The 22,377-nt window shown below is 45.4% G+C and overlaps 1 protein-coding gene across 2 annotated transcripts; it reads right to left on the bottom strand.

The window, feature by feature from the left end:
• Positions 1-284: 284 nt before the first annotated feature.
• LOC137158924 (sulfotransferase 1 family member D1-like) lies at positions 285-17,534 on the bottom strand. 2 transcript variants are annotated; one of them, XM_067556934.1, is made up of 9 exons: positions 17,463-17,534; positions 13,314-13,462; positions 13,073-13,198; positions 11,610-11,707; positions 11,265-11,391; positions 9,631-9,725; positions 6,111-6,291; positions 4,563-4,733; positions 1,513-1,648 (listed from the first exon to the last, which is right to left on the bottom strand). In XM_067556934.1, the coding sequence occupies exons 2-8, from the start codon at positions 13,450-13,452 to the stop codon at positions 4,621-4,623; spliced, it is 879 nt and encodes a 292-aa protein (XP_067413035.1). In that variant the 5' UTR covers positions 13,453-13,462; positions 17,463-17,534; the 3' UTR covers positions 1,513-1,648; positions 4,563-4,620. The 2 variants fall into 2 exon arrangements, with proteins under 2 accessions (XP_067413034.1, XP_067413035.1); XM_067556933.1 differs by lacking the exons at positions 1,513-1,648; positions 13,314-13,462; positions 17,463-17,534 and adding an exon at positions 285-747 and having other exon boundaries at positions 13,073-13,266.
• Between the last annotated feature and the right edge of the window lie 4,843 nt (positions 17,535-22,377).

Genomic DNA, 22,377 nt, shown 5'->3' on the forward strand with positions numbered 1-22,377 from the left:
CCTTGGTGTGAGGAAGCACTGTTTGTGCCTGCTGGGGTTAGCTCCTTAACACCATCAACCATGGGCCACCCTAGGCCTTGCTGTCTTGTTACAGGTTAGCAATAGGCACATGCCAGCTCTTGAGCCCTCCAAGCGTCTCCTTGGAGTGCCCACCCGCTGGTCCATTGGACACTTGCGATATTCACAGATTGGCTGCTTCCAAAACAACAGCAGCCCCAGGGGGCTTACCAGTCTGACCTCAGATTCCTGCTTTGCTTAACATACAGTACGGAGGTACGTTCATAGTCAAATCAAATAAAAGTTTATTTAACAAAGCATAGAGATTCAAGTGATGGTAAGTAGAAATATTGGAAACAAATGGTTCTGTGTAAAACAATATCATAACACGCATTGTGGAGTCTAGAGTTAATTAACAAAATACTCTGACGTCTTGTAGAACATTGCTCTCCCAAAATCTTTCCAGCATTTTACAACCAAACTCCAATAAGACAAAACACGCTGTTAGCTTGCTTCCTTAATGAAGTATTCTGTGTTTCCTCATATCTGCAGATATACCCCAACGATCCTCTGTATTTAGTCAGAAACAAACAGTAGAGTGTGTTCTGTATCCTGTGAATTTCCCCTCTGGTAGTTCTCAATCTTTTCTTCTGCTTGTGGCTCAGTATACAAATAGACTAACATTGCCAGGCATACAATTCATGGCATATGTATGACCAGACAGGGAAATAGGCATCTGTTACCTCCAGCCTGAAAGGAACATGTCCAAGTTATGTCACCTCCTGGTGACCTGTCTTAACTTTAAGACCTTAGGAGCATAATTTTCAGTATAGATACTTCTTAAATATGATCTGTACACACCTTTTGCAGTGATTATGTTAACCAGTGGCTCTAAATAGAGACCTCACATTCTCCTTTGTGGAACTATTATGCCTACATCCAACCCAGTAATCCCTGAAAAACCCTATGCACTTCGTACCCTCCGCCAGTTGGCACACATGGGTCCCTGGGTCACAAGGCCTTTAATTCAAAGCACTCATTTCTGCTTCAGTGACTGAATCATAAACTAAACATGATACAATCATTCCTCTGAAGGCGGCTTTTGACTGGCTTTTATTAAAACTTCTCAGCTATTGGAACTGCCCATTTAACTGATAAAAACTTACTTCACTATAAACTTTACCACTGATCTGAAGTTAAATACCCCCTTGTGCCATAAAACTGTGGAACTTACTGTGTATTTAGTTTGCTTGTTGTAGGCTTTTTCATTGACCTGAGGCTAGGCTTCCAATCCTAGTTGCAGGCTCTAGCAGCTTTTGTCCTTCCCTTGCTATTTTCTAAGATCTGTGCTCCTGTCTCTTCCCCAGTATTAGGTTACAGATTTGCCTTCCCAGAGGCAGAGGCTGGCTAGCCTGGGTATTATCTTTCCAGGAAGTGGATTCTTGACTGGAGATCAAATATTTTTTTCAAAGACAAAGTTAGAGTCCAGAGTACTAAGCAGGACATATGATCCGCTTAGAAGCTGGAAGGCAAAAGCTGCCCACCTTTAAGAGCTACTGCTCAGAAAGGAATCCCAGTCTCCCATCAAGTTACTAAAAGCCTACGGCAAAACTGCCCATCAGTTCTTCAGCTTTGCAGTACAAAGGAGATTCTGAAGATTAAATCAGAGATTGGCAATTAGTAACTGAACTTTGTTCTCTATTAAAGGGGCAGTTTTTAAGATGATCAGTGTATCATAGAACAAGAAGGAAAGTCTCAAAAATAGGATTGAAATGGACAATAATTCAAAAAGAGTGACCAGGTGGGGGAGGTAACATCTTTTATTGGACCAACTTTTTTTGGTGAGAGAGACAAGCTTTCAAGATTACACAGAACTCTTCTTCAGGGCACACCTGTGGGTAAGCTCAAAAGCTTGTCTCTCTCACCAGCAGAAGTTGGTCAAATGAAAGATATTACCTCACCCACCTTGCATCTCTAATATCCTGGGACCAACATGGCTATAACAACACTGCATACAACAATGGTTCAAAAAGGCATTTAGCAATTGTATAAGTTCATATAATCAAGAGACACAATGAATGCCTATTTTCAAAGTGGAGTTATGTTACTTTGTTATTGCTTGTACTGAAAGGGAAATGAGGAATTAGGTTGTTAATATTTAGTTTTTACTGAGCACTTTTCATCTACAGGTCTTAAAGTGCCTTACAGAAAGAGGGTCACTGAATAGGATTTTCAAAGGCACCTAAGTGACCCAGAAGTGTACATCATATTGACTTTCAGTGGGACATGTGCTCCTAAGTCACTTCAGTGCTTTTGAAAGTAGGCTCCAGCATTTTATTCTATTCTTATATAGGTTTTTATACCAAGCGTATCCCTGCAGTATCTGAGCACCTTTCAGTAGTACATTAAGCATCACTATCCCCATGGTACGGAAGGGGAAAAGTGAGACACAAGGTAGGATTCTGCAGCTGGGATGGGAAGGTGCAAAGATATCTTAAAGCTGTTTCAGGAGCCAGGGCGGCCCCTGGCATAAAGCAGAGTAGCTCTAATTTATGGCAGCAGCACAAAAATCTCATCAACAGAACAGTTACGAGACTTGGCTAAGGTTACACAGTAGATCATTGTCAAAGTGCAGGTCACTTTACTCCAAGTCCAGTGCTCTACTCACTGCTGCCACCTATGTTCATCTCATTATTAACCATTTTACTACATTGTGTGGAGCATTTTTTGAAAAATCGGCATCACGTTAGCTATCTTCCAATCAGCCGGTACAGGGGCTGGTTTAAGCGATAGGTTACATACCACAGTTAGTATTTCTGCAATTTCATATTTGAGTTCCTTCAGAACTCTTGGGTGAATGCCGTCTGGTCCTGGTGACTTACTACTGTTTCATTTATCAATTTGTTCCCAAACCTCCTCTACTGACACCTCAGTCTGAGACAGTTCCTCAGATGTGTCACCTAAAAAGAATGGCTTGGGTCTGGGGGATCTCCCCCACATCCTCTGCAGTGAAGACCAATGCAAAAATTCACTTAGCTTCTCTGCAACAGCCTTGTCATTCCTGAGCGCTCCTTTAGCAATCAGGTTGCTAGGTGCCCAGTTTTTGACTGGAAAGTCCAGTCAAAAAAGGGACCTGACAGTGTCCGGCCAGATGCACTGACCAGACACCCAAAGTCCAGTTGCTGTGGGTGGGGATGTGCCAGCTCGTCACCTGCACCAGTCCCTACTCTGCTGGGGCTGTCTCCTACCTGTGCCGGGTGGCTGCAGTTCTCTCAGCCCCGGCTCCGTAGGCAAGTCCCTCCTGAGTTGGGGGAGGTGCAGGGAGAGCCTGAGAGGGGAAGAGCAGCAAGCGATGGGGGAAGGAGGGAAGAGGAGCAAATGTGGCCGGGGCATTGGGGGGGGGAAAGGCAGGGCAGAGCCAGGGCCTCAGGGGAGAAGAGGTGAGGCAGGGGAGGTTCCAGCACTCCTCCTGGAGTGTCCAGTTTTTAAATATTACGAAGTTGGCAACCCTATTTAGCAACATAGTCATCCAGTGGTTCCACTACCCTTTGGCATGCTTTCTGCTTCTGATGTACGTAAATTTTTTGCTGTTAGTTTTTGGGTCTGTAGCTAGTTGTTCTTCAAATTCCTTCTTGGTCTGTCATATTATACACTTGACTTGCCTGAGTTCATGCTCCTTTCTATTTTCCTCTCTAGGACTTGACTTCCAATTTTTAAAGGATGCTTTTTTGCCTCTAACCACCTTTTTCATTCTGCTCTTTAGCAATGATGGAATTTTTTGGTCCTCTTACTTTTTTTTTATTTGGGATATACATTTCGTTTGAGCTTCTATTATGGTGCTTTTAAATTGTCTCCATGCAGTTTGCAGGCATTTCACTCTTATGACTGTTCCTTTTAATTTCCGTCTCTTTCATTTTTGTGTAATTCCCTGTTTTGAAATTAAATGCTAATGTGGTGGTTTCTTTGGCATTTTTCCCCCTACAAGAATGTTAAATTTAATTACATTACGGACGCTATTACTGAGTAATTCAGCTATCGTCACCTCTTGGCCATGTGCTGTGTTCCACTTAGGACTAAATCAAGAATTACCTCTCCCCATGAAGGTTCCAGGACAAGCTGCACCAAAAAGCAGTCATTTACCATGTCTAGAAATTTTACCTCTGTATCTCTTCCTGTGGTGACATGTACCTTATCAATATGGGGACGGTTGAAATCCCTCATTATTACTGTGTTTTCTGTCTTCGTAGCCTCTCTAATCTCCCCAAGCATTTCACAATCACTGTCACCATCCTGATCAGGGGGTTGATAGTATATCCCTACTGCTATACTCTTAATATTCAAATGTGGAATTTCTATCCATAGAGATTCTATGGTACAGTTTGATTCATTTCATATTTTTACTTTACTTGACTCTATGCTTTCTTTCACATATAGTGCCACTCCCCCACCAGTGTGACCTGCTTTGTCATTCCTATATATTTTTTACCCTGGTATTACTGCGACCCATTGATTATCCTATTCCACCAAGTTTCCATGATACCTATTATATCAATATCCTCATTTACCCATTTTAGTATTTAGACAGCTAGCATTTGTCTGATGAAACATAGGGAAGCCCTTTCTTCATATTTCCATTCGGCATCCGAGTCTCGAGCCTTCCATCTGCTCTTTATAATGCGCGTCAAATATCTCATTCTGAGCCACGGTGAAGTAATTCTTCCAGTCTCCTGATATCCCTGGTGGGAAGTTAAAAAATAAAAAAGGTTAGATCAAGAGTTTATTCTCCCCTTTTGGGCTCCTGTCCCACTTCTGAGGTTCTGTTTCTGTTATCTTCTTTCCCAAAGATACTCCAAAGAACCATAGCCTAACACTGTGATCCTAGTGCTGTTCAGACAGAATTCTAAGTCGGGTTTTGGTGCTCTCTTTACTTAGATGCTTAACAGGAACAAAGGAGAAGTGTATCAGATCAAAAGGCTGCATGAGACTTTCAAGTTAAGCAAGCTGGGTGAGAAGCAGCGAAAGATATTATTTGAGGGGCCAGTCCTTTAGGCTGATGGGATTCACACAAACTTTACACTTTCCTCAGTGCTGGAGAGTGCATGGGTGGCTTCAGCAGAAAGGTCCATCTCTTCACACCAGTCATGCATTTCAGGATGTATGATTAATGCTTGTACATTTTCCAAACTTCCTAGGGATCTTGGGTGCTCAACTTGAGACATCGTTAAGGAGCCCCAATTTTCAGAAAATGCTCTGTACTCACCTTCTAAAACTCAAAGCCTTAAAAGGCGTCTCAGGCTGGTCACCCCCAAATCATTAGGAACTTTGGAAAACTTAGGCCAGTGTCTGTTTTTCTTCTCAAGAGACCAAAGGATCCTTGTATACAAAACAATTGTGTTTAAGATGCATGCAAGAAACACCAACAGTAACTATCGCTGGTGAACAGTCAGTGGATAACATCTGCACTCCCAAATACGTCGACATCCGTGATCTCTTCCTGCAGGCCACAGTCACATATTAACTCAGCTCAAAGCCTGTTGTTTGTTTTGCACCTGAAGTCACACACAGGATCAGGGTAGGCCTGTACACAGACATAGTATGAGACAAACTGGAGTTTATAGCGTAACCAAACAAGGGCACTTCCTTCCGGATATCCCCATTTTGCAGATGGCAAAAAGCGAGGGACAGGGAGATCAAGACCCACCTCCTCAAAGATATTTAGGTGCCTAACTTCCATTGATTTCAGGGTCTAAGAGACTTGTCCAGTGCCACAATGGGAGTCAATATCAGAGCTGAGAACAGAACCCAAATTTCCTGAAGCCCCAGCTGGTGCCAAAACCACAAGATCGATCATGTTCTCCAGAGTGCTGCATCAGGATCTGCATGCTAGAAACTAAACAGCAGAACCTTCTTCCAGGTAATTTATTTGAGCTGGGCCTTCCATATGCAGCTTCACCATTAGCTGGGCTTGGTTCACAGAAAAAAATACTGACCCTGCGAATTTCCCTTTCTGTGAAAATGGAATCAAATAATAGTAAGAGCTGTAGAAAATTGCTTCTGCTTGCTTACTGGCCTTTCCAGTAAATCCTTTTCTAATTGCATTAAGGGGCGCTTACCTTTTCTCATGAATGGAGACACACTGTGGTCCATAGCCCAGGTTGGCATCATTTCATAGTTGACAGTAGGATTCTTCTTCATCTCCTGGAAGGAAGTGTGATGGAGAATTTTATTCATTACATTCTCCTTCAACTCCTTTCCCAGAAACTGGATCACCTTCTCTATTTCACGCTTTGGGTCCTGCAGAGAGACAGATAGACAGGCCATCAACCGGGGAGACATGATGAAGGATAACATATTACTGAGTAGAAGTTTTAGTAGCCACTCTAGGACATGTTAGTAGAATGTGACAGATCTTTCTTGTATTCATTTGGGACCTGATCCAGGGACCACTGAGTTGTGGAGCAGGCCTCTGATGAACAAAGAGCAGCTCTTTCAATGAATAATGCATCAGAATAACCAGTGATTTCTAGATCCCAGAAAAACTTTTGAAAGAAAGGATCACCAAAGCCTTACTATCCTGTACAACTAGCTTTCAGCAAAACACTCCATTTGCCAATTGGGCTGCTACCTACAGTTTTAGAAGAAGAGGGTATAAGCTCATAGAACCATTGAAGAGATGAGGAGCAGGGAAAAAAAAGTCAGGAGCCCACTGTAAATATTAAAAGTCAATTGCTTTAACTTAAGATCTCACAAGAAGGGCATTAATTAAGCTTCTAAAGTTCTAGCACCGATCTTCATGTGAAATAGCCTCTCCCTTTTAAAGGTAGAGCCAGCCACTAACTGAAACCTTTAAACAAAATTCTCACCAACCCTAAACTCTGTCATCAGCTAACCTGAAGCCCAGCTATATAACCCCTTGTATCCACCCCTTACTGGTTTTAGCTAATCATCCACCTCTCCAAACTTTATTACTCTTTTGAATGTGCAATTCCCCCCCACCCTTAAAATACCTTTCCATCTTATTTCTTCTAGCCAGAAGGAAATAAGGGCCCCTCACCAACAAACCACCCAAAATCCAAAGTAACCAAAGTTAGAACAAACCAACCAAGGGATAGAGTCAGTTTTCTAGCTTCCATGAGAACCTGCCAGCCTTCCTTGCAATGCTGCTTTCCTAGCACCAGGTAGTGCTGTGGAAAGGTATAAATAGCAGCTCTTAGCAGCCCCCCCTCTCTCACACTGACCTAAAGTGGAGTCTGGCTGGCAGGCTGCAGTCTATAGCTGGTACCGTAGCTGTTTCCAACCTCAACCCAAACCCTTTGTCTTAAGGTAAGAATAGCCAAAGAAAATTATTGGCATAGCTATCCAGGTAAAACTTGCTGTGTGGACACCGTCATTCCAGAATAAGATTGCCCACACTGGGAGTGTTACTGATATATGCTGGTTACTTTGAGAAGTAAGCCCTAAGAGAAGATAAGCCTTAAGGGTCTACTTCTGGGAGATAATGAAGCCAGCTCTGCAGTGGGCAGCCTGCAGTTGAGTGGTTTTCTCTTTCTTTAAATATTCTATCCAACTCAACAAAGGGCTTTAATACCCCTTAACAGATCTACCCTTTAGATTTCCCAATTCTTTGTACGGCTTTGCTGAGTCACAAGCAGCTTCCGCTTCCAAATAGATTACAGCTGCATTCCCCATGTGCAGCACATTGCTGATGTAATTATACAACTGCCAGCACTCTAGAGCAGTGGTTCTCAATCAGGGGGAAGCAGAGGTCTTCCAGGGGTATGTCAACTCATCGAGATATTTGCCTAGTTTTACAACAGGCTAAATAAAAAGCACTAGCGAAGTCAGTACAAACTAAAATTTCATACAGACAAAATGAGAAAGAAAGCAATTTTCCAGTAATAGTGTGCTGTGACACTTGCATTTTTAGGTCTGATTTTGTAGGCAAGTTGCTTTTAAGTAGCTGAAACTTGGGGTACCCAAGACAAATCAGGCCCCTGAAAGAGGTACAGTTGTCTGGAAAGGTTGAGAGCCACTGGTCTAGAGCTCCTTATTTAGGTATCTAAATAGGAGCTGGGTTTTTCTGGAAATCTAGTCTCTGTTGTGGGGGCCGAGTACTTTTGAAAGTCTTGCCTTAAGTGACTCTGCTGCAGAGTGGAACAGACCTAAGCTCCTCTGTGTCCCTTCCTGTGCTTAATCCTTTGTCCAGCCTCAGAGCTTCAAAGTGCAAAATCTATGAGCTATGGGTGTTCATTGTGTTGCTGTCTGATTGAATGCAAAGATGTGAGATGTGGCAATATTTAAGGATGAATTAAAGAGCCAATAGATCCCTAATATGTAGACCTCTGGCTTAGGCTAAGCCTGGTACTGCCCCCCTCTTTGGACACAAAAAAGAAAGGGCTGGGGGAAAATAACCCCTGTTAATTGATTTGCCCGGTAGGTGATGAAGGCCGGTTGTTGGGAGCTGGCCATGGGGGGCAGGAAGTGTGTTTGTAGCAGGGTGCGTAATGTGTTACCTAGAGTAGAGGTCCCCACACTGTGGGGTGCACCCGCCTGGGGGGCGCAGAGAAACATTTGGGGGGTGCAGTGGGCTGGGGCCAGCCACCATAGGGGGTGGGGAGGCAGTGACCCCAGTCCTGTTCTTCTCCAGCCACGGGTCCCGTTGTGCTCCTGACCCTGCTCTCAGCCCCAGCCCTGCCCCTAGCTGTGGCTCTGGCCTGGGCCTCTGGCCCCGGCCACAGTTCCTGCCCCAGCCTCAGCCCCGATTGTGGCCCGGCTCCAAGCTCCCGGGGGGGAGGTGCAGATGGGCAAGAGGGATACCACGTTAAAAGTTTGGGGACCACTGACCTAGAGGGTGAGAGAAGGGTCCTCCATCCCTCCTAATTCTTCCTTCTCTTGGTGTTGACAGGGGCTCAGAAGGGAGCATCTATGGAGCAGACTAAAATCAGGTCTGGGGAAAGGGGTCCTTGCTTTCTAAACCAGGACTAGAGCCATCTAGCAGTTTAAGAATTGTTTACTATATCGTTGTTATAAGAAACTGGATTAAAATGAATCATGGCTTGGATCAGCTGAATCCACTGACACTTGTGGGTGTGGTTGCCGGCAGAAAGTTTGGGGCTGTGGTCCCCAAACTGTGGGGTGCGCCCAGTTAGGTTGAGCACTGAACAGGACTGGTTATGTGATTGTTTTGTTACTATTCCAGCTGCATGTTGATGTGCCTCAAAGCCAAATGCAAAGTATTTCCCCACTGGGTGTAGTAAAAGAGGTGATTGTAGAACCACCTTCAGGCCTAACAATAGCAGCATTGCAAATGAGCATATGGGAGAAGGATGGATTTCTGGACTGGGACTCAGCTGTGGATTCAGTTCCTGGGTCTTCCACCGATTCCATCAAGGCACATCACTTATTCTGCCTGTACCTCATTTCGATCATGTGTGACACAGGACTAACAGTGCTACCCCCCTTACCAGGTGTTGTGAGACTATGTTCGTTAATGATTGTGAAGAGCTCAGATAGGACAGTGAGGGGAGCCCTATATATACCTAGATAGATGTTAAAATCACCCTCCTTCCTTAGGGAAATGGGGGATTTGGAGGGGGATTCTCTGGCATCTGCTCATCCCTTCGCCTTCCTCACCTCTTTCATGTCCTCGTAGAACAGGTACAGAATTCGATAGGCCTTTTTCTTCTCCCACCAGCCTTTGACATGATCATACCAGGATCCATAAGCCACTTCATCCAGATTGAAACAAGCAACAAAGAAAAGGAGGAGAGAGACATTCACAGCAACTGCTGGTTCTAAGAGCGTCACAGGGGACATGAGTTGTTAGGCTGTTATCCTGGCCTCTCAGCCAGCGGGCTGGGAACCCCATTGCTTCGGATTTTAAAAACCAGGCTGTACAGAACAGTGGACCATGTGCTAGGTGGACCATGCAGGGGGTGGATGGGATGAACTGATTGTCCTTTTCCTTCTCTAACCAGCTGGAAGTTTTAAAGGAGCCTAAGGGTACATCTACACTGCAATTAAAATCCCGGGGCACTGAGTCTCAGCTACCTTGGGGTTGTGGGGCTGAGGACGCAGGGCTAAAAATTGCAGCGTAGACATTTCGGTTCAGGCTGGAGCCCGGGCTCTGAGACCCTCCCTGATAGTGCGGTCTCAGAGCCCAGGCTCCAGAGAGGGTTGTCAATTTCATCACATGACATAATTTTTCATGAAAATGAATCTTTAATTCCTAGAGACTCCAGGACAATCCTAGAGGGTCGGCAACCCTAGCTCCAGAGCAAGCCCGAACATCTACACTGCAGTTTTATAGCCCCGCTGCCCAGGCTCCATGAGCCTGAGTGAATTGAGCCTGTTTTTATTGCGGTGTAGACGTACCCAGAAGCACCATCTGATTGGCTGCTTTCTCCACCCAGCCCCTGTATTCACGCTGAGTTGAACCTATTTCTTTGGGGCAGGCAGGAGAAAATGGGCATGTTGAGTCTACAGTTGTGGTCGATGCCTCTGGATAGAAGGATGAGGTGGCTGAGAATGGTTTCGGGAGGAGAATTAAAAAAGGTAACTAACAAGATGTGCCACATGCTTGTTCTACATGGTCTGGCCATGTGTTTTGTCTAGTTAGATTGTGCGGTCTGGGGAGGAGCTGTGTCATTCTCAGTGTGTGCCCGGTGCCTGCATGGAGTTGTTGGGCCGCACTGCAATGCCAACATTAAATAATCATTACTATTTTGGCTTTAATAAGGCTTTGCAAACTCCTCTCCTAAGTCATGTGTAAACATTCTGGTAGGTCTGGCTCCTTGGCTCCAGACCAGAAACTGAAATGTTTGGGCTCGGCTTCTGAAGGGGATGATTGTGAGTATAGTACGTATTATTTATATCACAGGAGCTCTGTGGGATCCCCTCATGCTAGGTGCTGTACACACATAGTGAGGCACAGCCCTTGCCCCCATGAGCTTACAATCTAAATGGACAACACAGGGTGGGAGGGGAAATGGAGTCACAGCGAGGTGAAAGCGAATTGCCAGTCTTAGTCCGGAGCCCTAGCAACTGAACCATGTTGCCGTGGCTTAAGGTTCCTACCCTGCCTTTAGGAACTCAGTCCTGTCAGGCTCTGAGGAACTAGGGGAAGTCATTGACATTGAACCGTTTATAGCCCAACTGAGTAATGTATCCTTGGATTCCTGCCCAGGGTGTGAAGGGAGAATCTCTTTTCTGTGGCTTACATTCTTATGCCACACCTGGTGCTGGGGTTTCTGAGAGGCTACTCCTACCTTTCCCAGCCATGAACTTCCCCAGGAACTCAGCCCAGGTGCCAGGATCTGGGTGTGCCTTTGCCATCTGGTAGAAGTGGTAATAAGAGACCGCCACATCCTTGGCATTTCGGGCAAGGTAGATCATCTGCAGGACAGAAAAGGGGAACACCATGCAGTCTGAATAAGCAGGGTCCGAAGGGACTTCGACCTGGCCTCCTGCGTAGGTCATGAAGAGATTCCCCTGCCCAGTACAACTCTCATGAATTACAGGGAGGTTGCCTGGAAATAGGATGGGCTGACAGATAATGATTCCTACATCGTCATGTCGCTAGTGGAAAGCTTGGGTTGGCTGGAGCTGGTTACCTTGCAGTCCTGCTCCCAGAATGAGACCGGGAGGAGCTGAGTTGGGAGGTGGGTCTTCACTAACCGGGGCGATGGCATTGTAGCCAGCTGCTCTGTGCCTGGAAAATACACGGGGGGGTTAAAGGAATCGTCTGGAGCACCTGACACATCTGGAGTGAACAGCCTGCGCTCACCAGCGAATGAGCCAGCATTTCCTGCCTCTTCCTTTCACGGTATCCAGAAAGAGGGAGCTGTGTCTAACTGCCCTTCCCATGGCCTAGCTCTCATGCCGCTGGCTGCCTTCTCACGCCTAACCACCACACCCGAATCTGAGTACGACTCCACTGTGACTTGTTCATTGCAGCTACCAGTCCAAATGTACCTTTTCCCTTTAAAACCCTTCACAGGCCCACTCCAACTTGCCTCTTGGACCTTGTCTTTGCCTCTGCTCCCCTCCCCAGTGCCTCTGCTCGTTGAGCTCTGTGACACGCCAAACAATCCTGCAATGAATGGGTGGTGCAGATTCCCCACTCAGTGGCTGCTGCTATCTAGAATGGCTTTACCTGCATCTCTCCACCTCATTCAAGAGGCACTCTCTCATTTCAAATCTCATCTTTGCCTATGGCTCTTCAGTTAAGCACTGCAATGGGGCACCAAGGGAGACTGTGGAATCCCCACTGTTGGAGCTTTTTAAGAACAGCTTAGGCAAAGACCTGTCAAGGATGATTTAGGTATACGGGGTCCTGCCTCCGCACAGGGGGGATGGACTGGATGGCTCTCAAAGTGCCTTCCAGCCCTACATTTCTATGATTAGTAGCAGCAAAGGGAAAGATCAGTTATTAGTATTATTATTTATATAGCACTGGCAGTGCTTTACAGACATGACAAGATGTCTGAGCTTAAGATCTTACAGTCTATCTAAATGGGTATGGGCTGGGGGCTAGGATGGAACAAAAAAAATGTAATTGTCCCTTACTACATTTAAACAAGTCACATGAGAATCACAGTGAGAGAGTTGTTTTCTTTTGACACTGAACAAGGAACTTCACTAGAATAAGATAAACTTAAAGCTCTGTCCTGAATGCTGCTCTGTTTCACACTAGAGTTTCTGCCTTCTGGCTACAGATTCAAAAAAGCAGAGCACAGAGGGCACACTAGTGAGCCACATTTTATTAATGACCTTGTTTTTCTGTGGTGAGGAGTTGATTAATAAGCTATAAATAAATGAATTTTAATGCAGGTTTTGGAGGGAAAATGGGATGATGTGATGCTGACTGCATCAGGGAAGGTGTTCCTGGCTCTGTAATTGCATGTTTAACCCTGTAAAACATTTTGGTATACGATTTGTACAAAGACACTATAAAACCAGCTGCATTGTTGTAGAGGTTGAATTACATATAGCATTAGAATCAGTCCAGAGCCAGCATTCCTCCTCCTCCAAATTAAGGGTCTTGCATTTATCTGATCTCCTGTATAAAGCTTACCACTTGGGAATCCAGGGCCGCTCATTTCCATGAAGGGAACGCGATTGAAAATTGCATCCCGTTTACATTTCTCCACGTTCCCGTCGTTGTAAATCATGTCCACGATTTCACTAATCCAGGTTGTGCCTGGAAAGCAGATTGAAAGGCAGCATTTCAAAGGTGAGCATATTCTGTCTCCTACTGTGTGTGGATACAAAGTGTAAACCCACAAACATTTACATAGGCTCTTATCTTTACTTGCCTGATTTTGGGTAGGTGGAAATGAGAAGATCATCTGGCCTGGCCTGGAATGTTTCCACCTGGGCCCACTTCTCCACAAAAGACCAGTAGAGGGGAATTTCGTGGATAATCTCTAATTCACGCCTTAATGAATGTTCCATCTTGAGAGGGCTGAGTTAAGGTGAGGAAAAAAGGGGTTAAATGGCTCTCATTATTTGCATAATAACTGTATGGAAGGCATCCCTACACATTATGGGAACTTACCCTGATTTCCAGGAGGTGGGGGTGGAAGAAGTAGAATTGGTTTGTTACTGATTTCTGTAGTGTCTCTTACAATGAATCAGTATAGTTTGCAACTGCTAAACAAAAAACAAACAAAAAGCCACCCAAAAAATCTTTGTTAAAGAAGAGTTAAGATTGGAAGCATTCCAGTGGAGCCCAGCTAATGCCCCAGAGCAACATTACTTGTGCTTTGCAAAAAATCCAGACTCTTTAAAACAACGGGTATGTTCATGTTGCTGGAAAAGAACAGCCTGTTTCCTCACTGCCATATAATCTTTCCTCACTCACTATCACCCCATCCAGCTTGCAACAGCCACCCAGGCTTAACTGCCTCCTTGGTTTGTTCCCGAATGGAACTCTGTTCAATATGCTCCTGATTTTATGTACCATTTCTTAAACAGGCAGGATGGTCCAATGGTTAGGGTTCTGACTGGGATTTGGGAGACCTGGGTTTAATTCTCTGCCACGCACTTCCTGTGTGATCTTGGGCAACTCACATAGCCTCTGTTGTGCCTCAGTTCCCTATCTGTAAAATGGGAATAATAGTTCTGTCCTACCTCATGAGGTGTTAGAATGAGTTCCCAGATCCCGCTGTAATGATGTCCAAATAAGTACCTAGCTAGAAAATGTGAGTATGGTTTTTGTAAGGATTATGGTTTTAGGGTACATTATGTTATGAAGAAATGTATAGAATTGTGACTGTGTGGTGTGTGGGTGGATCAGAACTTTGGGTTTTGAAGTTGTCTTATTTCTAACAAGCCAGTGTTTATATACTCATTTGTGTCCATTCACTCTTTTTTTCCTTGTGCTACTATGATGAAAGCTAACTGACGTGAATGCTTGGCTTTGTATAGTAATGGGGACAAACCATGTCAACATTCCTTTCACAAATGTAACATTTTTTAAAGTGCAGTTTTAGCTGTAGGATGCTCCTGAAAGTTTTACTGTGGACACAAAGATGACATTGTCTATTTCTATTTCTAACATTTCATCTTCTATTCCAGTGATTCATTTCAACATATTAGAACCCAAGCGTGTTGCATTAACCACTTAAAAAATGCATGTTATTTGCTACACGGAAAAATGTACCTACCTAGCCCTACAATACTGTATAATTAACATTTCATAACAACAGACAGGTCACTCATTAAAATTCTATGCATTATAAATATTTTTGCCATGCATGCAAATTATAATCAGTGCATAAATCTATGGCTTGATTCTCTTTCTGTTGAACCCTGGTGTAGATCAATAGGGCAAATGTTACAACCATCCTAATTACTTCCTTATTATTGTTAACCAGTAAAACCTATGGGCCAGACACTGAACTGGTGTAAATCAGCATAACTCCATTGAAGTCAGTGGGCTGGATTCTGCACAGAAGTCAGCGGAACTATGCTGATGGACACCAATTGAAGATTTGGGCCTATCTCCATTTGTTAAAACCACTGATGCAAAAATCCCCACAAGGGCCCAGCCTCCTTGCTTTAACTGGACCACAACATTTGTAATTTTAATGAACCATCGTCGAGCAAAAACCATTTGGAATGGGCTAGATTAAAAACATCCAATGTATTTCTAGCCTGTGGGAGGTTTTACTTACAGAAAGGCAAAGTGATGCTATGGCAGGGCCGTGCCCAAGGGGGAGCAAGCAGGGGCACAGTAGCCCAATAATCATCTCCGCCACCACCCCCAGCTTCTGCCTCAGCCCCCCACACTGGAATTCCCTTCCCTGGAGCTCGTCCTCCCCTCTTTCTGCCAGGGTGGGAGTCAGGCTGAAGAGATGTGTCTGGGAAAGGCACTGAAGCTAGCACTCCCGCTGAGCCGCTCTAGATGGTGCCCGGAACAGGGAAGCCAGGCTGGCAGCACGTGAGTCTGCTAGAAGAACCATGGGGAAGCCTGCTGGGTCCCGTCCCTTCCTTGCCCACAGTCTCCAGTATGTGTTTGGAACCTGTCTGAGGTGCACAGAATGGAGCTTGGGACAACGAGAGGGAGGAGGCAGCGGGGCGTGGGGGCTGTTTAAAGTAGTCACATTTAAATCCCTGCGTGCGCCCCTGTACTATGGCCTCATAAACCCTGATAAGATCCTCTTGAGTGTCTCTGTCAATAGAACATTGCTTGATTCAAAAATTAAATTTAAACTTTTGGTATCATCAGTAAAATCTTCATTTAATCCTGGACACCTTAAATGTTTTGAGATTCCAGACAAGCAAAGAGAGGCTGGAATTTTGCATTTTTCATACCATTCTTGCCAGTGTAACCTGAGCAGAAGACCTTCCTCTAAATCCCAAAGATTTCACCAGAAAACAACAAAAAAAGGTCTTCTATATGAATAATTCCCCATGCCCCCTCCGCAGTTCTCCTGGAATGGCATGTGGGGAAGACCCAGTATCTTTCTTATGACAAATTCTATAACGTTTCTACCTTTTAGGCTCCATATCTCTTCCCCCATATAAAATTTGAGATTTAATTTTAGCCTGGAAGACTTTAAGGGCCCAATCCAAAATCCACTAACTTGATGGGGTTCTTTCCCTTGATTTTGGATTAGGCCATAATTGCAGGATGAATAATTGCATAATTGCGGATTGCCCCTTGAGGTTGTAGCAAATCTAAGGGGTGGCTCCCTGAGTTGCTATCATAGCGTTACGTTTCAGTGGGGGGGAAACGATTCCATTTCCCATGGAGGTGAATTGGCAGGTCTGAATATGTAAAACCTGGTCTAACAACACAACACTATAAATAAGCTAGCTTCTTTTTGTCTCTGTCCATCTTTCACTTCATTTTTAGGGGGGTAATGCACACAGTAGGAAAGTGTTGCAGACCCCAGAAAAAGCAAATTGCAGAGTTTTAAATCCCTGAAAAGCAGATTTATACAATACGTTAGAAATCGATCTTAACTCGCTCTTTTTCTAGGGAACATCTCTTACTTTCAGCCTAGCCTCCCCACTCTTCCATATAAACCCAAGTCATTGCAATTTTATTATCGCTAATTATTGGCTGAAGAAATGCTGAATTGTGCAACCTCGGTTAGTAGAGAAGAAAACTGCTCTGATGTCGAAGGAATGAACCCAGCGTAATCCCCGTAGTCCTGCTAGACTGTTTTTCTTGCATTGCTCATTTTGGGCTTTTGTGCAGTGTTACCGGCCCCAGGCATTCAAAACCCCAGAATAGTCAGACTAGTTAAAAATCATGATTTAAAAACCAGTTGGAATCTCTCTCCTCGCCTTCTGGTTTTTGAAGATTTTGGGTTTGCTCAGGTAATGCTTTCAAACTTTTCTCTGCAATCATGGGAGTTAGAAACTTTTTTAAAAAATGAAAACTGAGATTGCCACGAAAGAACAAAACTGCTGGAGTTGGGTCTTTAAGAAAAACATCAAATATTGAAAGACTCATGATAAAACGACAAGAATTGGCCACACTGTTGTCCAAAGCATAGGCTGTGGGCTGATTTAAAGGGATGTTTTCCCTATGCAGATACAGTTTGCACCTGTAAAAGGAGAGGCCGAGCCACATGCTGTGTACTGTAATATCAAAATTAGTGGGATATTCAATAACAGCTGCATGAACAGCCAAGAAAAACATCTCAGGAAAGTGAAGAGCATTCTACACTGGGGCAGGTTGAGTGATTCTTGGAGCTGGCACACTTCAAGGAGTTTTGTTAAATAGAGCATGAATTACAGCTGAGCCTGCATGTGGCTGAGCAGATCACAATATTCAAGGGCTTGCCCAGTGCACAACCAACTGACCAGATTCACTCCCTTTTCTCCCTAGCTGCCTTAGGTCAGAAAAGCAAAGCTAAACACCAGTCCCAATGAAAATTCAAACATGTCCCATCTCTCTGCTTGTGCAGTATAATACCTGGATTTCAGGCTTCTTTCACAGGTTTTACCTTATTTCTTGGAGATGATCCTTCTCCTGCTACAGCTCTGGAATTTCTTCAGTTCCCAACTCTCTGTTTCTTTCCCCCTTTTAAGCCTCAACAAGTTAACAAACTATTTATGTACTTTTCACTTCCTGGTTCCAGCATGGATGGAGTATGTTTAAAGGGCCAACAGCTAAATAAAACCAGCCGAACATATTCCTCGCTTGTACTTTGGCACGCAACTCCCCTGTAGTATCTGTAGTTTCTCTGTCCGACTCTAGCTTGGCGTTGTGCTGCATACTTTTCTCTTTCACTCAGTGTTGTCCAAGATGTTTTTTTGTGTCCTTTCTGTTGCCTACAATCCTGGCCCACAAGCGAAAATGAGGAGGGAGAGAATTAGAGTAAAAGAGACAGCAACTGGGTCTAAAGGGGTGGTGTTTCTAAAAGATCTGCTCTGGTTCAGCCAGACGCTGCAGATCTGCCGCAGGAGTGACTGGATAGAATTCTACAGGAGGGTTAGGTTGGATGGACATAATATGGTCCCTTCTGGCTTTAAAATCTGTGATTCTATAGGGATGCAGATGATTGGTTTTGGTCGTACGGGCAGCTAGCCACAGAGCAGTGTGTGAACACAGGGTGGGGAAAAGCACCCTAGTTTCTCTGTGAAGAACCGCACAGCCAGTGTCTGCCCCAGACTGTAAAGCAAAACACTGTCTCTTCGGGCATGTCTACGCTTCGAGCTGGGGCAAGGAGACATACTCGTGCTACCTGAGATCAAGCTAAGGTGCTAAAAAATAGTGTAACCATGGTGGTGGGAGCATCAGGAGGGGCCAGCTGCCCTGAGTAAGTACCCGGAGTATTGGACGGGTAAGTGCTTGGGGAGGCAAGCCCTTTCCACCACAGTGGCTACGCTCTGCGCAGGTATATCTCCTTAATCTGGGGACTACCCCTCCAGCTCGGAGTGTAGATGTACCCCTAGAGCAGCCCCTAAGGCTAGAGGATGAGGAAGTTGGTGACTGTGTGCTGGAAGGATACACACGGACAGACCCACCAGTGACTCATGTAAACTCCAGGCACCACCTCGTCTGAGAATGGCCACACACCAAGGTGAGGACCGGAAAGCTCACTTGTATGATGCCAGGTCTTCAAAAAGATGGGCCAAAAGAAGCTAACTTTACTGGAGACTCTTATAATTTGCTTCCTGCTTCCATTGCCCCAGAACAGCAAGCACAGATAGGCGTGAAAGGGCATGACTCTCCCCGGTGATTAAACACACCCTCTGAGAGAATAAGTGCGTCCCTCACAAGTCCCCATAGTTTACGTCCCCACTATGCAAAGCGAGGGGCCCATGCAGCTCCTCCCAGCAGGTCACAGCAAGGTGAAGAGAGTTCATGGACTGTGGCTATATGTGTGGCTTTATACTGTGGCAGAAGCTTCTCCACCACTCCTCTTGGCCCTTATGCTTGTTTCCAGTAGCTTGAGCTAGTCCTCTCCACCAGGGTGAATTGCACTCCGGCACAGGATGTGCAATACCCTGCATGAGTGTCTCCTGCAGCTCTTCCCTCCCCCACACCTCGCTCCAATGTCTCTTGAATGTAGGAAGAGCCTGCTCCTAGTGAGCAGGGATTCCCTGCGGCTGTCCAACCTCCCTTTATAGGGACACTCTGAACCAGGAACACTTTACACCTGGCTGCCGCTGAGCTCCAAAGAGGGCCCCACAACCTGGGGGGTGAGGCCCCTGAGAAAGGAATGGTGTGCACACTTGCAGTACACCATGTCGCCACTAGATGTCTCTGCAGGCTGTGTAGAGCTCCTGGTGGCATGGGGACTGGTACCCAGGAAGCAAAGCTAGGGACAGGCAGTCTGTGTCCGTAGGTCCTCGGTGGATGCCTGCTGGTGAAGGCAGGCCAGTTCTGGGTGCTGTGGCATGAGAAAGCAGGCTGGGGAAGGGGGAATGGCTCCCAACAAGGGGGGGAAGTTGCCAAAATGCATGTGGGCCCGAGGTTTGGGTAGCCCACGAAGAGGAGTTCTTAATCCCCCTGGGATCCCATAGTTCCCATGACTAGCTAGCTGTGAATGAACAGCATCTAAGAACCGTTCCCCTCCCTGCCCACACAGGCAAGGCCTGGGCAGAGGCACTGTAGCAGTTTGCTTTCCTATGGGACAAAGCTAGAGGAGGTGAGATGCCCTCCCTGGAGGATCTGTTTGACTCCTCGCCCCCTGGGACACCTGCCTTGTTCCCTTCCCCTTCAGGGCAGAATGACAAGAGGAGATAGGCTGCTGCTTCAGGTGCCCTCCAGTGCCTGCCCATGGCTCTCTCTGCCTAGACCAACAGCTGCATCTCCAGCTGCATACGCTTCCCAGTCCTGCCAGGTGTCAGCACGGCATGCTCTGGACCTCATGCATAAAGGGCATGAGCAAAGTATGTGCACTGGGGAGCTGGCCAGCAGAACAGGGATGTGCAGCTCAGCAGCGAGCTCTGGTGGAGAAAGGAGGCAGGTGCCAGCAGCTGGCAGAAATTCCTGAGCTGCCTGAAGCTGTTCATAGCACTGTGACCCCTGTAGACATGAGCCAAAGTCCTGGGGCTTGCACTGACCGAGGGAGAGCTGGCCAGGCTGTGTGAGCCTCGTGCTTCGTGAACTGTTGGGCTCTGGAAGAGGGGTGCCTCCATTCGCCCTTTGTTTTGTTTTAATATGGGCACTCTTACTAAAGAGAGCGCCTTCTGGAAGTGCTTTGGGCTTTCCTTCGGGTAGCCAATCTCCAATTCCAAAACTGAGCCCCGCCTCTGACCATGGCTTCCAGGAACCACTGATAGGGTTCCAGCCTTGTGACTATCTAGGGCCATGGTGAGAGCTGCTGGGCTCTTTGACTATCAGGTCATGCCAGTTAGGTGGCCAGTGGAAGCTGAGCTCTTCAGAAAATTGGAGCCAGGGGCTTTAAGAGGGAGACTTTCAAAGTACCTCACTCCCCTTTGGGCCTTTGAAAATCTCACCCCTAAATGCTGTCTGTAAACTGAGTGACATGCCTATAAACAAAGGAAAAAGGTTTATAAAGGGTGGCCCGTATGACATTATAATGGACTCTTTGGCTTCTTTGTGATGTTTAGAGAAGCCAGAACAGATTTATTATCTTTGTTTGTGACATGTCCAGGCCACATTGGGCTCGGTGCTGTACAAACACATCGGACAACATAAGTCCATCTCCTGATGAGTTTATAATCTAAATAGACAAAGGGTGGAAGAAAGAAGGATTATGACCTCATTTTTACAGACAGGTCACTGAGGCTCAGCGAGTCTAAGGCCTTGTCTTTATACTGGGGACAGTTTCTAAAAACTTCCAGAGCAAGTCTAATCAGTACTCAAAGCTACAGTGGCTGCAAGAGGTTTGTCTAGGTCTTGCTTTGTCTACTCTAGGGCTCCCATTGTTGGTGATAGCAACTGTGGAAAATGTTTAGAAAGTTCTCCTACTGTAGACAAGGCTTAAAAGTCTTGCCCAAGGTCACAAGAAGTCTGTGGCAGAGCCTTGACCACATGACCATCCTTCCTAACCAGTTTGTTGCTGTTCTTCTTTCTTCTTTCTTTTTAACCTTAGGATTGTTAAATGTATGTGCCTTGGTTTTGATGGAAGACTCCTTGGTGGGCTGAGAGTATGGTGGAAGGTTTCTTATGAAATGTTTTTCATCCTTTATGGAAGAGAAGGGGATGTTGAAACTTTAGCAAAGACCTCTTTCCTCCCAGGTATGTGTTAGGCATTTCCTCTAGTTAAATATTAACAGTCAAGCAAAACAATCAGACTAAAAATCCATTTTCCTCCCAAACGTCCAGCTTTCATTCTCCTGCCATGTCATAACCCAGCTACCTCTCTGCTCTACAAGGTCTATATTTTTAAAGTAAAACACAAGCAGGAGAAAAAGACACCTTTTCAGGGCTCTTTCATGCACAAAATGAATCAGATAAGGGAAATGACCCATTTTTTCCCCCTTCACAGGTCCCCTTTAAAGTCTTTTTTAATGCACAGATATTAGAATGTGTTAGCTAGTTGTGCATCTGCAGTCATGTTGTGGGAAATCTTTGGAAGCTATGAGTTGCATTCACCTCCAGGAATGTGCAAGAAAGAAAGCATGGCTTAAAAGAAGACTATTTTTCTAGACAGAATAGCTTCAGACAAGGATCCACAGGTGTTGGCCATCCCAACTCTGCATTCAGTCTCCCAGACACAGATACTCATCTGGTGTGATGTGATGGCTATAATACTATATGGATTTCCTATATACTTGTACTGGATTCCATCATCTAGACTTTTGAAAGATGCAGAGTCCTATTTTTCTTTTGATTATAGTAGCATCTAGAGGCAGTATTGTGCCAGGTGCTACATGCGCACTTAGCTAGAGACTCCTCTGGCCCTGGAGAGGTTACAATCAACCCAGATCAGACAGACGCCAAGTGGGTGAAAGGGATAGTATTGTCCCTGGGTTATATATGGGGACCTGAGGCGCAGAGAGAGAAAAGGTGATGTCTGACCTTAGGGAGTTAGGCGTCCCAATTCCCATTGAAGTAGTGAGAGACTTAAAAGGCTCCATCTGTGTACTTTATCCAAACAAAAATGGAGAGGTGATTTGACTAGTATATAAGTACCTGCCCAGGGAGTAAATACCAGGTACTAAAGGGCTCTTCAATCTAGCGGAGAAAGGCGGAGCAAGAGCCAATGGTTGAAAGCAGAAGCCAGATAAATTCAAGATGGAAATGTCAGTTTTTACACGTGGAGGGTGTTTAATCATTGGAACCAAACCTCAAGGGCAGTGGCAGAGTCTTTATCCCTTGATGTCTTCAGATGCGGATTGGATGCCTTTCTGAAATAGATGCTGTAGCCAAAAGACAAGTTCTTGGGTTCAGTACAAGGGTAAGTCAGTGAAATGTAATGGCCTGCGATATGCAGGAGGACA

This window comes from Emydura macquarii, unplaced genomic scaffold (assembly GCF_026122565.2).
Source record: "Emydura macquarii macquarii isolate MOO-44397 ecotype Brisbane River unplaced genomic scaffold, CSIRO-AGI_Emac_v2 contig_1790, whole genome shotgun sequence".
NCBI lineage: Eukaryota > Metazoa > Chordata > Testudines > Chelidae > Emydura > Emydura macquarii.

What these genes read in the sequence shown, in the direction of transcription:
- LOC137158924 (XM_067556934.1), bottom strand. Translation starts at nt 13,452, where the DNA reads ATGGAACATTCATTAAGGCGTGAATTAGAGATTATCCACGAAATTCCC. An exon ending in TTCCACCTACCCAAAATCAG is followed by an intron (nt 13,199 to 13,313) that starts GCAAGTAAAGAT and finishes TCTGCTTTCCAG; the next exon opens with GCACAACCTGGATTAGTGAA. An exon ending in GTCTCCATTCATGAGAAAAG is followed by an intron (nt 4,734 to 6,110) that starts GTAAGCGCCCCT and finishes ACTTCCCACCAG; the next exon opens with GGATATCAGGAGACTGGAAG.